We start from the raw sequence: 14,442 nt of genomic DNA, 5'->3' as shown, positions 1-14,442 counted from the left end.
CTGAGATTTCAAAACAAACTTTCACACTACAGACGTGGCTGCTCTTGTCGTATTAGTTAATCTGAGGCAACAACGTGTGCTTCGCTTTGAGAGCTCTCGCCGGCAGCCAATGTACGCTCAAAACTTTCCTGTGCAGACGCTGTGTTGTTGGTGTGCAGCAGTGAAATAGGTCCCCCGTGAAAAAACTTGATCTTTATTTGGGATATTCACAGGTATAGCAGTATATGAAAAATGTAACGAAAATAAAACTTGTTTACGGTACGAAGCGGTATACCACACAGGCCTAGTACATAGAGAACAATACGATTTTTTTCCCTCACCAAAACAATTTATTTTTCATGAACATCCACAAAGGTTTGACCAATTGGAACAAGACAGTAAAATATTGCATTTGCAGTGGTATATGAGTTTAGTACAAAATACTGAACCAGTCCTTGTCCACTAGTTCAGTAGTGTTGGGAAACAATTTCCGTCGCTGATCCTCTCACAACCGTCCCGGAACACGAATCGCTGTCTTCACGTAAAAGATGAAATGGATGGAGGAAGAACTTAGAGGAGTCAGAATTGTCTTTTCGAATCACCGTTTTGCAAAAGGGGAGAACTCCAGTACTACAGTTTTCGCAAACTGCACTTGCTACTGCTCAGACGGGTCCGAGGAAAGTTCTGACAAGCCCCACAGTGCGGCTTCGTTTTATTGAAGGAAAACAATGTGCGATTACATATTCAAACAAGCCAATAAAATTCAAGACAGTTCATGATAGAGGTGTGGTTCTTCGTCTGACGGCTCACGTTGTCCAGGATGTTGGTTCCATGTGTCAATCGCGGTACATCTATCTGCCCCCCAGTGAATTTCCTCTTAGAATCAGAACATCAAGTTACATAGCAGGTCACAATGACAATGAATTTAGTAGAAGTTTTAGAGTGTGTGTTTCCACAGTAGCAGTGGGTATTTGTGACATTAGATGCAATTATTACAGGGATCCTCTGGAAGCAGCAAGAATTTGCTGTTGGCTCGTAAACTGTTGTCCTTGCAAAGAGGCAAAAGGACACAAGTGTATGATATAAGTGCATAAGATTCTGCCACAATTCTACATATTTCATTGTGGTTAAGGCTGGATTCCCAGGAACAAAATGTAAGGCTATTGATGAGCTACTTCTTACTAATGTTGCAGGCTACCAGGCCCCTGAATGTGAAGCCCAAGTAGAACGTGATGTTTTCATTGCTGTGAGGCACTGAAGGTGCATGGAGGGGCAGAAGGCTGAACTTCCTCTTTGTGGGACCAGCCAGGTAGACGATTCCATCTTCAGTCCAGCCGGACACTTGTTTCAGTATCACTGCAGTCTCAGGTCGCTTCAATACCTCTCCACTCCACCACTTTGAGCGAGAGGCATTTCCTAATTCTCCAAACTTCATCTTGTGGACAAACTTGTCCAATCCTTTTCCTTTCCCAAGGAAAAAATGTGTGTAAAGTCTTCTCTTCCATGTTTTGATTTCCTTTGTCTTGGTCCAGTAGCGTTTTTTAAGTTCCTCAACTGCTGACTGCACTCTTTCATATTTGGTTTCATGATCATCCGGCCAAAACAATAATGTCAACAAGAAAAGTGCTCCTGGTGAACATTTTCTATTGTCAGTCGGGAATTGTTGGCATAGAGCCTTCAGGTCTCTCATAGAGGGTGACTGTGTTTGGGGCGACAAACAGTTCAGAGTGATATGGGCCAAGATGTAACAGATTATATCATTTTGGCGCAACTTTGCCTGCAGTGGATTTCTTGGGTAAAGAGAAATAATTGTCTTCAGGATCTGCACTCCATTCTTCTTGTCAGTTAGCTTGAAGATAATTGATGTTATGTTTCCCCCTCCAAGTCGATAAATGATCATTTGTTTTTGGAATGGAGTTAGATTGTCGGGAATTTGCTGATTTGGCTGAAAATCAATCCCACTAAAGAGGTTTCCAAACTCTGACGATTTTTTTGTCAACCACTTCAGTGGATGGCTGATCTTCTCCTCATGACTTCCTGGTGTCTTCTCTTCATCTGCTTCGATTTCTGTCTGGAAATAACTGAGATCTTCTGATATCCACTCAAGTGAATCTTGCATGGCCTTATGCAGTTTTTTCAGACGGTCATGAAATGGTTTCCACGAGTCGTGAATTTCGAGGGGAATGTAATCCGTAAGCAGGAACTTTGTCAATTCGGAGCGGCCGTGTGGTGTTGAAAACATTGGCAGTGACTGAATCAGCTTCAGCAAACTGCATCCAACCTCTACCTCATCAAAATATCCAGCATTGTTCAAATGTTCCATATCTGCTTCAGCAGCTCTCTCGCAGTCTTGGAAACACTCTATGGCTTTAAGAGCAGTCTCCACTGCATCTGCTACACTGTCCACAGTTTTGGGGGCTTTGCTGTCGTCAATGGCTTTGCATTTAGCTTGAAACCATCTTTTGTACACTTGGCCTTTGGTGTCGAGAATGTGTGAGTTGTTGGGCTGTTTTTTTGCAGCAACCTCTGCCCAGTGTTTAGCCACCTCAAAACGTGCATATTTATAATGAAAGCGAGCGAGATGCTGTGCAATAAAGGGATCTTCCCTGAAACGCGTGAATGCTTCTTCAAGTAAAGCAATTGCTGGGTCTGGGCCGCCTTCGTGCTCACAAACATACTCTATAAGAGGGGCGAACAAAGTGTCAGATGTGTCACCCTTGCTTTTTTTGGATCGCCGGATGAAAAGATCCCTCAGAAATGTGTGATATTCATATCTTCCAAATCTGTGTTCAAAAAGTACACTTTCTCCAAGTAGATTCATGGCCAACTTGCTTTGATTCATTTGCTTATCCAGAAGTTGTTCTAGGATTTCTTTTGCAACTAGTGGATGGATAATTCTGATGGATTCAATGTGAGTTTTGTCGTCTTTTAGGTGTAGAAACACCAGTTTTGCCTGATCGCTGAGGTATTTTTCAAACTTGGATCTTCCCACATGAAGTGTCATAGATAGCAAGGCTTCACAGTGTGACTGGGAGATGTAGGAGTTTTGAACATATGTGTTTAGCAGTGCCACATAATGCATGAGGCGTGTGACAACAGACTTGCTGTCAATGTCCTCGAGTAGATGCTTGACGAACTGTCGAATATACTCTTCTGAGAAACCTTTGCTCATCAGGACAAAGGTGAGAATGAAATCTGGCTTGTATTGTTGTTCAAGTTTATCAAGTTTCGCAGCAAATTTCCTCTTTTCTATTTCTGACAGTCCGTGAGTGACTGAGACATTTTGAAGTGAAGACTCATTGATTTTCCTTTCTGGATCGTGAGACCTCCTGCAACTCAGTAAAATAAAGCAAAGTGTTCCATTTTGAATCTTTTTCTTAGTCATGGCAACTTCCAGCTCCTTTCTGAGATCTTCCAGGTATTCCTTATCAGAATCTTCAATCAGGAGCAGGAGTGGCAGACACCTTTGTGGATCTTTTTCTTCATATTCTCTTAGTTCAACTGCATGTTGAGAAACATCCGCAACTGTTTGGTCAGATTTTACGACGGCACATCTCAGTGTTTTTCTTTGGTTCCATAACAACAGCCTTGCCACTGTGCTGCCACCACTTCCAGGATGATGGTTGATATTTATGTTGACCACAGGGTCCTGACAGGCATTATATTTCAGGTTGTCATTAAGAAGTTTGGAAGCCTTTCCATATGCATCTCTTTCAATCACCTCACCCACATAACCTTGATCAGCAAGCCAGAAGTTCATCCACTCCACTCTGCCTCCTCTGTAAAATTGCTGCTCAATTTTCTCCTTTTCCTCATCGATGAAGTCGACGTTTGTTTCATCACAATGATTCACTGAAAGAATCTCCAAGGAATTCATTCTTTCCTCTTCCTGTGTTACAAGAGTGCATGTCCCGTTCACGAAAGGTAAAAGTTTGTCAACTGTTTTAACTGGCTGCACCTGCTTCAAAATTGTGTCAACGTGGCTCATTTTCAGCCCAACAACGCTGTGATTGTCCACAGCCTCTTTGCCATATGACTCTGCAAATGCTTGCCACTTTAAGAAGTTTTCCTCAGACTCGCAGATACAGATGATGTCTTCATGACCTTCCATGTCTCTGTAGAATTCATGGAATGTATACAAAAGTGGTTTCTCAACTTCTGAAGTGATGAGGAAAATAACTTGAAATGCCCCTTTAGGAAAGATATGTTTGCATATCAGAGACACCAATTCAGAAAGGAGAGTCATTTTGGATTTAATCCATGTCATTTCATCACATGGATTGTCGTTTCCATTGTAGTCAGAACGACCATTTGAGAAAATCCAGCTAGTCTGTTCAAACAGATGCAAGCGTCTCTCTAATTCTTTGACGGCCATGCCAGTGGGGAGCCTGTAGCTCTGCAAAGAACGCATGTTTGCCACATGATGCTGAAGGAATGTATTGCACAGACCTGAGACCTTTGAGTCTGGGTCAAAGTCAAATACACAGAAGATGTTCAGGTTTAACAACCAGTCAATATTGTCGAGATCAGCAGAGGATATTTTGTTGGTGACTAAAATGAACCACTTGTCTTTATCAATGAATTTCTTTCCATCTGTCATCAGCATTGTGAGTTTTCTTCCAAGGTCCTTGCAGATAGATGGAGCATTGTAGAAATGACTTTTCTCTGCATCCTCTCTTTGAGCATCTCGATCTTTGGTCCGTTCATAGAAGTGATTTATGTCTGTGTCATTCACTGGTTCCGTTTTTGAGCCCATCCTTCGATAAATTGTTGCTTTCTCAAATTGTACTTTGTTGCTGGATTCATTGAACTTGGGCAAACGAACAGAATACACTTTGTTCTTGACGATACTGATCTTGGGTACTATATCAACCTCAACAACATACTTCTTTTCTGTACCTTCATGATCCATGACCTCAACAAATCTTGGTGGCCGCATGCACTGTCGAATCTGATCCTTGTCAGAGGAGAAGCTCCTTTCAACGTAGTCCAAAGCGTCTACATACATGTCCTTCTCTTTAACTGGTACACCAATTATCTCACCGTGCACATATCCTGAATCTTCTCTGCTGTCCATCACGCCAAAGTGTATTGTTCCATTTGTCCTAATGTTTATACAACCTGTTGCAAATTTAAGAACCTCACAGGCAAACTTTGCTTGCAGTCTGGTGCGGTCTAGTGTGGCCGCCAAAGCAAAAGACTTGTATTCATGACAGGGGGTTATCAGGTCAAATGCTCCAGATTCTGGTAGTAGGACTCGATTCTTCACGTATATGAAATCAAGAGCTTCCTGATCAAACGGTCGTGGTTTGCAGTCATCCTTTGTGTTGCTTTTGTCTGCCGGTGTCTGCTGGCTCTGTGCACCCTGGTTAGGACCGTGGACCAGTTCGGGTTGGCCTGTTGTAGGTGGACTGTTTTGTGATTTTGTCTTATTCGCCTTCTTTTTCACTTCATGTTGACTGTCACTGGCAGAGATTTCGTTTTGCTTAACCTGTTGACGTTTGATGAGCTCATCTCTCTTTGATATGATTAAAAAAGAAGGTGCCTTGTCCTGTGCCTTGCACATTTTTCTTGACAAAAAGTCCTCATCTAGTTCGAGAAGAATTTTTCCGTTAACTTTCTCATTATGGAGTCTTTGAACATACTTCTCCTTCAGCCCGATCGATCTGAGCCAGTCTCTTACTTGATCTTCACTCCAGTTTTCGAGGGCAATCTGCTCTTCATCAGCTACATGGTGAGAAAAGATCGGAAACTTATTATTTTGTCATCAGCAACTCATTTTAAAAACTTTAAACTTTTTTTTCTTTCACCAAGTGAAACAATAAAGGTTGCATCATATTTACACAATTTTATGTAATTTATTAGAATGTCTTAATCCTCACATAGCTGAGTTGATGTTTTGTGAAGTACAGTAAGTAAAGTGAAGGTTATTTGTAAAGCGCCTTTTTTTTAGACCAGGGTCACAAAACGCTTTAACAAACAAAAACAATGACAGCCAGTGAAAAGTTTTAAGGATCAGGGAAATGTGAGTTCTTCTACTAGAGCAGGTCAGAATTCTCGCTGTAGTTTTGTATGAACAGTATCTTTAAAGCACGTATCAATCTACAGTCACTGAGCTCAACCAGCAGTGGCTGCAGCGTGAGTCGCTCCACTGAAAACACGGACTGAAAAGTACCAGCTTTGGGGTGGGCTGGGTTTACAGCTTGCAAAAGGTTGAGAACCCCTGCCCTGGGATAATTTATTTTCGGTTAGAGCTGCTAACTGTATCAAAACATTTGTAGACGGTGTTTGTGATTCACAAACAAATCTTCTGTTTCTTATGTACGTCCAACATCAGGTGTCAGTGAGTTGCTTTGAATATTGCTCAAATTCTAATTGTTCAGAATTTCAACCGTCTGGTTTCAATTTATAGACCAAGTGACAACTACTTTTAAGTTCTAAACCACTGACTCGTGATCACTGACACCTTCAAAAGTTCATTGTTGATATTTGTTTATATATACAGTATTTGTATTTATTTGGGGTTTTTCTTTTGGTTATTGCAATGTCCAAGGGTGGGGGCAGCAGGAAGTTCTTGTGTCAGTATGTGTGTGATTGTGCGATTCTTTAATGTGCCTTGATTGTTTATCTGTCTATAAAACGTAAACAATGATCGGAAAAAACATGGTATTCGTGGTGTAATGACAACGGTGTTACATAACAACAATAAACTGGAATACATTTAAGAAGGTAAAATGTATTTAACATTTGTAAACAACAGAAGTGTAATAAACATTACAGTCAGCGCTTCATCCAACTTATGAAAGTAAATGATTAACTCTAAGTTGAGTTAAGTGAATTATTTTATAATAATCTTATTTACCATTACCCTTTAACTGTACTCTAATATTTTAACTGGAAGATATGTTCTTGGTTTCGATTTTAAGGAAATCCACCCTCCTGTGGCTGACAAAAGGAATGGTAGGGCGGGCACTGAAATTCAGCCTCAATTCTAAACAATAAACATCTTACCCATAGCTTTATCTTCTTATTTCCACATCTCAGGACTGTGGTCTTCTTTTCTCACATTCCACCCTGCAAAGAAAATGGCGTCATTTTAATTTTTTTATGTTGACGATTGTTTCACACACCTGTATAAACACATGTATTCATCTGAAGTAATATAACATAAGATGTGGGTCCAATTGGGAATAATTTAAACACTCGTTTACAAATAAATATTAATCTTTATCATTTTTTGTTAAATCTTTGGATTAATTGTAAGCAGTGGTTTAAGATTTATTGTAGCATCCCGCCTTTCCCTGTATCTACAACTATGGCTGAAAAATAACTTAATTTATAATATTAACAGTCGTGCAACGACTGAGGTTTAGCTTTTACTTGCCTTTTCTTGTCTTAAAGCCGCTCCCTGCATGTGTCGAGGTACCGTCCAGATCTTCTGCCGGTGTTTCGTGTCTCGACTTTGGTTTTATGTGAACTCTCGTTTAAGCTCCGCCCACTTTCAGAAGAAAACGTTTGAGTTCATGAGCAAGTGACGTTGACGGAGAAATACTAACATAGAACTTCATCCATTTCTAATGCATCAGTCACAATCAATTATTGTTATAGGTTTTTATTTTTTTATTTTATTGATCGAAATAGACAAATAAACTAGACTTTTTTTGTTGCCGATGCTTGTATTGCATCAGCCATGTGGGAGAGCTCGCCCCACTGTGTGTATCTCTTTACACAGTGTTTTGTTAAAGAAACATTATTCATTTAATTATTGTAAAAGTTTATGTTTAATATGTACGAAAGAAAACAACAAACATGTTTCTTACTATAAAGTACTGTTACGCTTATTGATCAGTAATATAAAGCTGCTGGACAGGTTGATAACGTGACAGTCGAGAACACAGTGCCACTCCTGAACAGGTGTGACAAGGTGTCACGCCCAACTTAAAAATATCGTGGCTATTGTTTTCTTAAATATGTACCAACAACTTTTCCAATGCAATGCTGAGTTGATGTTTCGTGGGCTGATGAGGACAAGGTGTGCAGTGCATGGAATTCACCTGGAGAATCCAGTTAAGTGTCTTCTTCTGCACCAAAGCCTTGGACGAAGAACAATCCTCACGTCCTTCTTTCCACCGTGAGCTCCCAGAACCAATCTGCAATCTCTGGTTGAGCCTCAGTCTGATCAGAGTAAATGATATTAAATAAAGTGCGGGTATTGAAGAATACCTTTTATGAAACCATTTTGCTCTTCGGATATTATGGTAGGCATGACTTTCTCTAATCTAGTAGCGAGGATCTTTGCTAATACTTTGACATCAGAATTTAGTAGAGAGAGCGGTCTGTAAGAGCCGCACAAGCTCGGGTCTCTGTCTTTCTTGGGTAGTATTACAATTTGTGCCTGGGTAAACGTTGGAGGCAACGTGCCAAGCTCAAGTGATTCATTGAACACAGATAGTAATAGTGGGGCTAATTTCAATTGAAATGTTTTAAAAAACTCATTAGGGAAACCATCAGGTCCAGGGGCTTTGTTTGATTGCATATTTCTAATTGATTGTATGATTTCTTCTAGGGTCAAGTCTGCATCTAGTTTTCCCGTTGAGTTTCTTCAATTAGTGGGAAGCACAATTTGTCCAGGAAGTCTCTCATTACATGATCATCCTCCGGAAAATTTGAACTATATAAATCCGAATAGAAGGTTTTAAAAATATTGTTAATGTCGATGGGGTCGTCTGTCAATGAGTTATTTTTGTTTCTTATTTCCATGATATGACGAGAGGTTGCTCGCCTGCGGAGTTGATGAGCCAATAATCTGGATGGTTTTTCCCCATGTTCGTAATAAGTGCCGCAACTACGGAGAAGTCAGCGTTCTGCATCTTTGGTAGATATCAGATCGAACTCTGCCTGCAAGTCGAGCCTCCGTTTGAACAACTCTGGAGTTGGATTTTCAGAATATTTTTCATCCAGATTACTTATGTCAACAACAATTTGTGAGACTCTAGCATTTAATTTTTTTTTTGTATGGGACGAATAAGAAATTATTTGGCCTCTGAGGTAACATTTTAATGTCTCCCATAGTAAACTATGAGAGGAGCAGTCTTTACGATTTATGTCCAAAAAATCTTCTATTGATTTATAAATAAATTTACAGAAGTCCAGATCTGCCAGTAGAAGTGAATCAAACCTCCAGGGTGGTCGATTGTGCCTCTGAGTGTACAAATTTATATCAAAGATCACTGGAGCGTGATCAGAGATAACAATACTTAAGTAATCCGAATTGGATACGAGAGGGTTCAAAGTCTCATCTATTAAAAAGCAATCTATTCTTGAATATGAATGGTGGACTGGGGAAAAGAAAGAGAAATTCTTGGAGGAAGGATTCCTGTGTCTCCAAGGATCAACCAGACCACTCCGAATAGCAAAATCCATAAACATTTTTGACATTGATGACTGTGTCTGTTTTTTAGAGCTAGAACGATCTAGTGTATTTTCCTGGACACCATTAAAATCCCCACCTAAGATTACAGAGTGAGAGTCTAGGAAAGGAAGACCACTAAGTAATTTCCCTGCAAATGTGGCATCGTCAAAATTAGGAGCATAGATGTTTACCAAGAGAACTTTGGTTTGCATGAGGGTACCAGCAACGATAACATACCTGCCATTTATGTCCGCTATTACCTTTGTGGCTGTAAACTGTGTTCTCTTGTTGACAAGAATGGCGACCCCTCTAGCTTTTGAGTTAAAATTTGAGTAGAATATTTGACTCACCCAGGGGTTCCGCAGTCTATTGTGATCTTTAATTCTCAGATGCGTCTCCTGCAAGAACACTATGTCACAATTATTTTTTTTCAAATGAGTGAAAACCTTGGATCGTTTGATGGGCTCCCCCATTCCTTTAATATTCCAGCTAAGAAACCTCAGCGGCCTCCCTGAGAAGTGATTTGTGTTACTCATAAGCAAATGCTGTGTACATTAATAAGTGAGACGGTGATGATGAGCCGAGGAGAGTCCCTTCCCCTTTTCCCCGAAAACCAACAAAAACAAGTGAATAAGAAAAACAATAAAAGTTAAAAGAAAAAACCCACAAACCCAAACAACACGCAAAGTCTCCTCCAAAAACAAAACTGGAGTGACGGCCGTGTAAAACCCACTAAGTAAGAAAAGTCGTTCATAATAAACGAGACGGAGTTAGTTTACCAACCCACAAAAAAAAGTTAACGCAACTACCTCAAATGAGTGGCCCCCGAAATCTGGCCACATCATAATAGAGCGCAGATGAAGAAAAAATTCAAATACAAATTGTTATTATCCGAAAGATACTTGTAAATCGTATTAAGATTCATAACCATATTTGCAAGTGCAAAGAACAATATAACAAGAAATGTAAAAATGAAATGTTTCAAAATAGAAATCTTATAAAAACTTAATATATAACATTAAACCATTTACCACTTTTCAAGCTGTCAAGGAACAGAAACCTGAGTTATGCAGCAGCACAGACACCATCACTTCTCACTCAATATTTTTACGTATTTTGCTGCTTCATCGGCTGATGTGAACTCCCTCTCAGTCCCGTTATGTGTGACCCGTAGGCGGGCAGGGTACAACAGACCATACCGAACTCCATCCAGAGCCCGTAGTTGTTGACGTACCTCGTTGAATGCAGCCCTGGCTCAGGCTACCTTCGCGGTGTAGTCAGGAAAGATCAACAAGTTATTGTCTCCAAACCTGATGCGTCCTCTCTCCCTGGCCCGGCGCAAGATGTCAGCACAGTCTCTGTGGTAGTGGAACCTGACGACGATGGGACGTGGACGATCCCCGGGATTCAGTTTCGGTCGTAGTGTGGGACCGGTCGAGCTCCGGCATCGCCTCCAAACCGAACGCCTCCTTCAGCATGCTGGACACCACGGATGTAGAACAGCTGTCGGGTCCCTCCGGAACGCCCAGGATGCGGACGTTGTTACGCCGTGATCTCGCCTCCAGGTCCTCACACTTATTCTCCAGTGTCGTCACAACCGTCTCAAGACGCTTCACTGTGGCTTTAAGTTGAGTGATGTCGTCGGAGCAGCCAGAGAGAGAAACCTCCATTTCCCCCACAGTAGACCTCAGGTCCGCAATGTTAGCATCAACCGCTGCTATGTCGCTAGCCACCTTAGCTTTAACAGTTTAAGCTTTTCAAAGTCCATCGTTTGACAATGGGTTGAATGCTCGGGGCTAGCCGGGCGCTCACGCGAGGCTTCGGCATCAGCAGGCCTCGACTGTTGTTGAGTCGAGTTACCGCTCCTGGAGTTCTTGGTGCCCTTTCCCGACATCTTTGGTTAGCCAACAGGTTTAAAGTGCTGGTTTAAGTCGTTTTCTTCAGCGCTAATGTAATTCAATTTAAAGTTTTACTGAAAGATTTCGGGAGCCTTCTCCAACACGTCCTACTCCATTGCTGGCCAAACCACGCCCCCATAAATTTAGTTTTTGATACTTTTTCCAGATCCCATTTCTATACTAAACCCATGTTTTGTGTTTGTTGTGTTTATTCTTACCATCAAATGCGACCTCTTCCAGACCTGCTCCGTGGACATCTTCTCTGCCGGTTGTGTGTTCTACTACGTGGTGTCCCAGGGATCCCACCCTTTTGGGAAATCTCTACAGAGACAAGCGAACATCTTACTGGGCACTTACAGCCTCGAGCACCTCCAGTCCGACGTGCACAGTGAGAAAACCAGACTTGGAAAAGTTCTCGTGTCTTCGCTCGGCTCTGAACCCAGCTCCTGCTAACAGGTGACATCGTGGCTCAAGACCTCATCGAGAAAATGTTGAGTGAGAAGCCTCAGCAGCGCCCGTCAGCCGAGTGCGTCCTCAAACACCCGTTCTTCTGGAGCCTGGAGAAAGAGCTGCAGTTCTTTCAGGTGTGTTTTTTTTTTTTTTAATACCAGTCAGTCGTGTCTTCGCCTCCCTTCATGAATCCTCATGAACTTAAAGAGTGTTTTGAACAAGTTAATTTGGTTCTATTTCAGGACGTGAGTGACCGAATAGAAAAGGAGCCGCTGGACGGACCGATCGTCAGACGGCTGGAGTACGGCGGCAGAGCGGTGGTGAAGGGCGACTGGAGAGAACACATAACGGTGCCACTGCAAACAGGTAAACGTCTGACACGGATCCTTCAACTATCTTTACTTCATTCAATCTTCAGGATCAGATACGAAATACATTTTTCGTCTTAACTTTAAGTCAAAGAAAATGTAAGCGGGCATCTCCACTGGTGCTGGAAAACATCCCATTCTGTTACGGTTGCAGATGAATACCACACAGTGATTACTAAAGGGTTCCTGGGAATAATCTTAAAGGACATTTAAAACAGGATCTGAAAAAATACATTAATTTGCCCTAAAATGTCGGAGATATTTAACCCGAAATTTAAACTTCAAAACATGTAAGTAAGTAATTTTTATTTATATAGCGCTTTTCCAGACCAGGGTCACAAAGCGCTTAAACAATCCAAACAATATTCAATAAAGTATATACTTTAAAGATCAAGATAAAACTGATAACACAACAGGAGTTCCAGAAAATCAAGGAAAAGCCTGAACAAATAAAAACGTCTTAAAATGTTTCTTAAAGGAGTCAGTAGATCATCAAACACAGAGGAAGATCGTTCCAAAGCTTAGGAGCAACAGTCTGGAAGGATTTCTCTCCTCTGGTCCTGAACCGTGTGAGAGGAACCATCAGTAGCTTATTATAATGTAGTGGATATTTTTAATTTTTATTTTCAAATTTGCTTCACGGTTGACTAATAAAGATTGATTAAATGATAAAACAAGTACAACAATTGTATTTATTGATATGTTTAATGTTACAGAGACTCACGGAGTGAACTCATCATCTCATAATGTGCACTATGGATTTTTTGTTACAAATTAAAATAATAAAAATACAGTAAATGAAGTCAAATAACTGTTTTGTTTTTTCATCTTAAGATTTGAGGAAGTTCCGTTCCTACAAGGGTGGCTCGGTGCGAGACCTTCTTCGGGCAATGAGGAACAAGGTTTGTGTTGTTCTTTGACACAAGTAAGACTTTCTTCACTTTCTATTCAATCTCCTTTCTCTTTTTTCTTCAGAAACATCATTACCGGGAGCTGCCACTAGAGGTTCAGGACACTCTGGGTTCCATCCCCGATGACTTTGTCTCGTATTTCACCTCACGGTTCCCTCACCTGCTGATGCACACATACCTGGCCATGCGGACCTGCACACAGGAAAGGCCTTTCTTGCCTTACTACTCCACTGCTGAGCAGTTTTTAAAACCCGATGCCCTCCACACGCACCCGAGGCCGCGGGTTCACACGTGTGCTCCAGCACCTCCGTCCCAGTCGCAGGAGTCGACACCAGAATCGGCGTTGATCGCTGAGAAACTCTCTGGTCCCTGCGAAGAACCGGAGCAGACACACCTGCACTGCCAAAAAGAGTCCCAGACGAGTGAACCAGAGTGAACTACAAATGTTTTCACCCAGCACAAAATAAATGTCGCTATTGCCTTATTTATGGAGGAGAAATGGAGCCGGGGTAGATGTTCTGTGTGCTGGTGAGGACCAGGCCTGCAGTGCCTGGGATTCACCGGCAGAATCAGCTGTCGACCCTCCAGTCAAGTGCCTCCTCTTGTTCCCAAGGCTTTCACGAAGCTCCATCCGCACGTTCTTCTGACGCCCAGGAGCCAACAGGGGGCTGGGTTCAGATCTTTTAAATGAACTATGCTTAAAGCTGCTAATTTGCTTCTCTTGTCAGTAATTTAAAAATATTTTACAATATTTTTTATCGTGCAGGAAATTGAGTCAAGTGACGGCGCCGGAGTTCCTGCTCGTTCAAGTGAAGTTGACGACTTGTCTTTTATTTTTATTCCATCGTTGTTATTATTGTTTTTGTTTTTTTTAATTAATTTCCGAAGTTTTCTTCTTTTTTTCTGTGATTCATTGTCTTTGCTCGTTCACAATAAGGCCTGTTCAACAGTGACGCAGATTTTTAAAAAATAACTTATATGCTGACTTTATCAATAAACTCACTTTTTTTTTTTTGAGTGCAGAACTTCTTGTTCGCTGCCTTGTAGTAGAAAATAATCAGCTTCATTATATTACTAAATACTAAAACAAATACTAAAAATAGCATTTTTAATTTAATTTATTTAAAATAAAGATTTTCTTATGCAATTTATAAATCCGTTAATGTTTGCTTTAATCATAATAAATAATATATGTAAAGTGCGGACCCTGAGGTAATTGAATTGCCCACACCTGCTCAACTTGAATTGATCGCGGACTTTTATTTTGAAAGGGCCGATCTCCGGGTCTCGACGGAAGTACAGCCGTTAATGTATCTCACCTGCTGAACTCTAATAACTGTACGTGAATATTTCATTTTAAAGTATAATACAGTCATTTTCGGTCGATGCATCAACGGTGTTTTAGGCATAAGAGTTATGGACAT

The 14,442-nt window shown here is 41.1% G+C and overlaps 2 protein-coding genes across 2 annotated transcripts; one reads left to right on the top strand and one right to left on the bottom strand.

The window, feature by feature from the left end:
• Positions 1-564: 564 nt before the first annotated feature.
• Positions 565-7,430, bottom strand: LOC148065022 (sterile alpha motif domain-containing protein 9-like). The gene is made up of 3 exons (XM_087809598.1): positions 7,364-7,430; positions 6,991-7,053; positions 565-5,706 (listed from the first exon to the last, which is right to left on the bottom strand). The coding sequence occupies exons 2-3, from the start codon at positions 6,992-6,994 to the stop codon at positions 1,151-1,153; spliced, it is 4,560 nt and encodes a 1,519-aa protein (XP_087665724.1). The 5' UTR covers positions 6,995-7,053; positions 7,364-7,430; the 3' UTR covers positions 565-1,150.
• A 4,047-nt stretch (positions 7,431-11,477) lies between these two features.
• Positions 11,478-13,454, top strand: LOC148065021 (serine/threonine-protein kinase/endoribonuclease IRE1-like). Its single transcript, XM_087808367.1, has 6 exons — positions 11,478-11,486; positions 11,530-11,677; positions 11,746-11,873; positions 11,982-12,105; positions 12,942-13,009; positions 13,083-13,454. Exons 1-6 carry the CDS (start codon positions 11,478-11,480, stop codon positions 13,452-13,454), a joined length of 849 nt encoding a protein of 282 aa, XP_087664493.1.
• The last annotated feature ends 988 nt before the right edge of the window (positions 13,455-14,442 follow it).

This window comes from Callionymus lyra, chromosome 15 (assembly GCF_982586985.1).
Source record: "Callionymus lyra chromosome 15, fCalLyr1.hap1.1, whole genome shotgun sequence".
In the NCBI taxonomy this organism is placed as follows: domain Eukaryota; kingdom Metazoa; phylum Chordata; class Actinopteri; order Syngnathiformes; family Callionymidae; genus Callionymus; species Callionymus lyra.
Note: the sequence above shows the minus strand (reverse complement) of the source record. Positions and strands in the feature narration are given on the sequence as shown.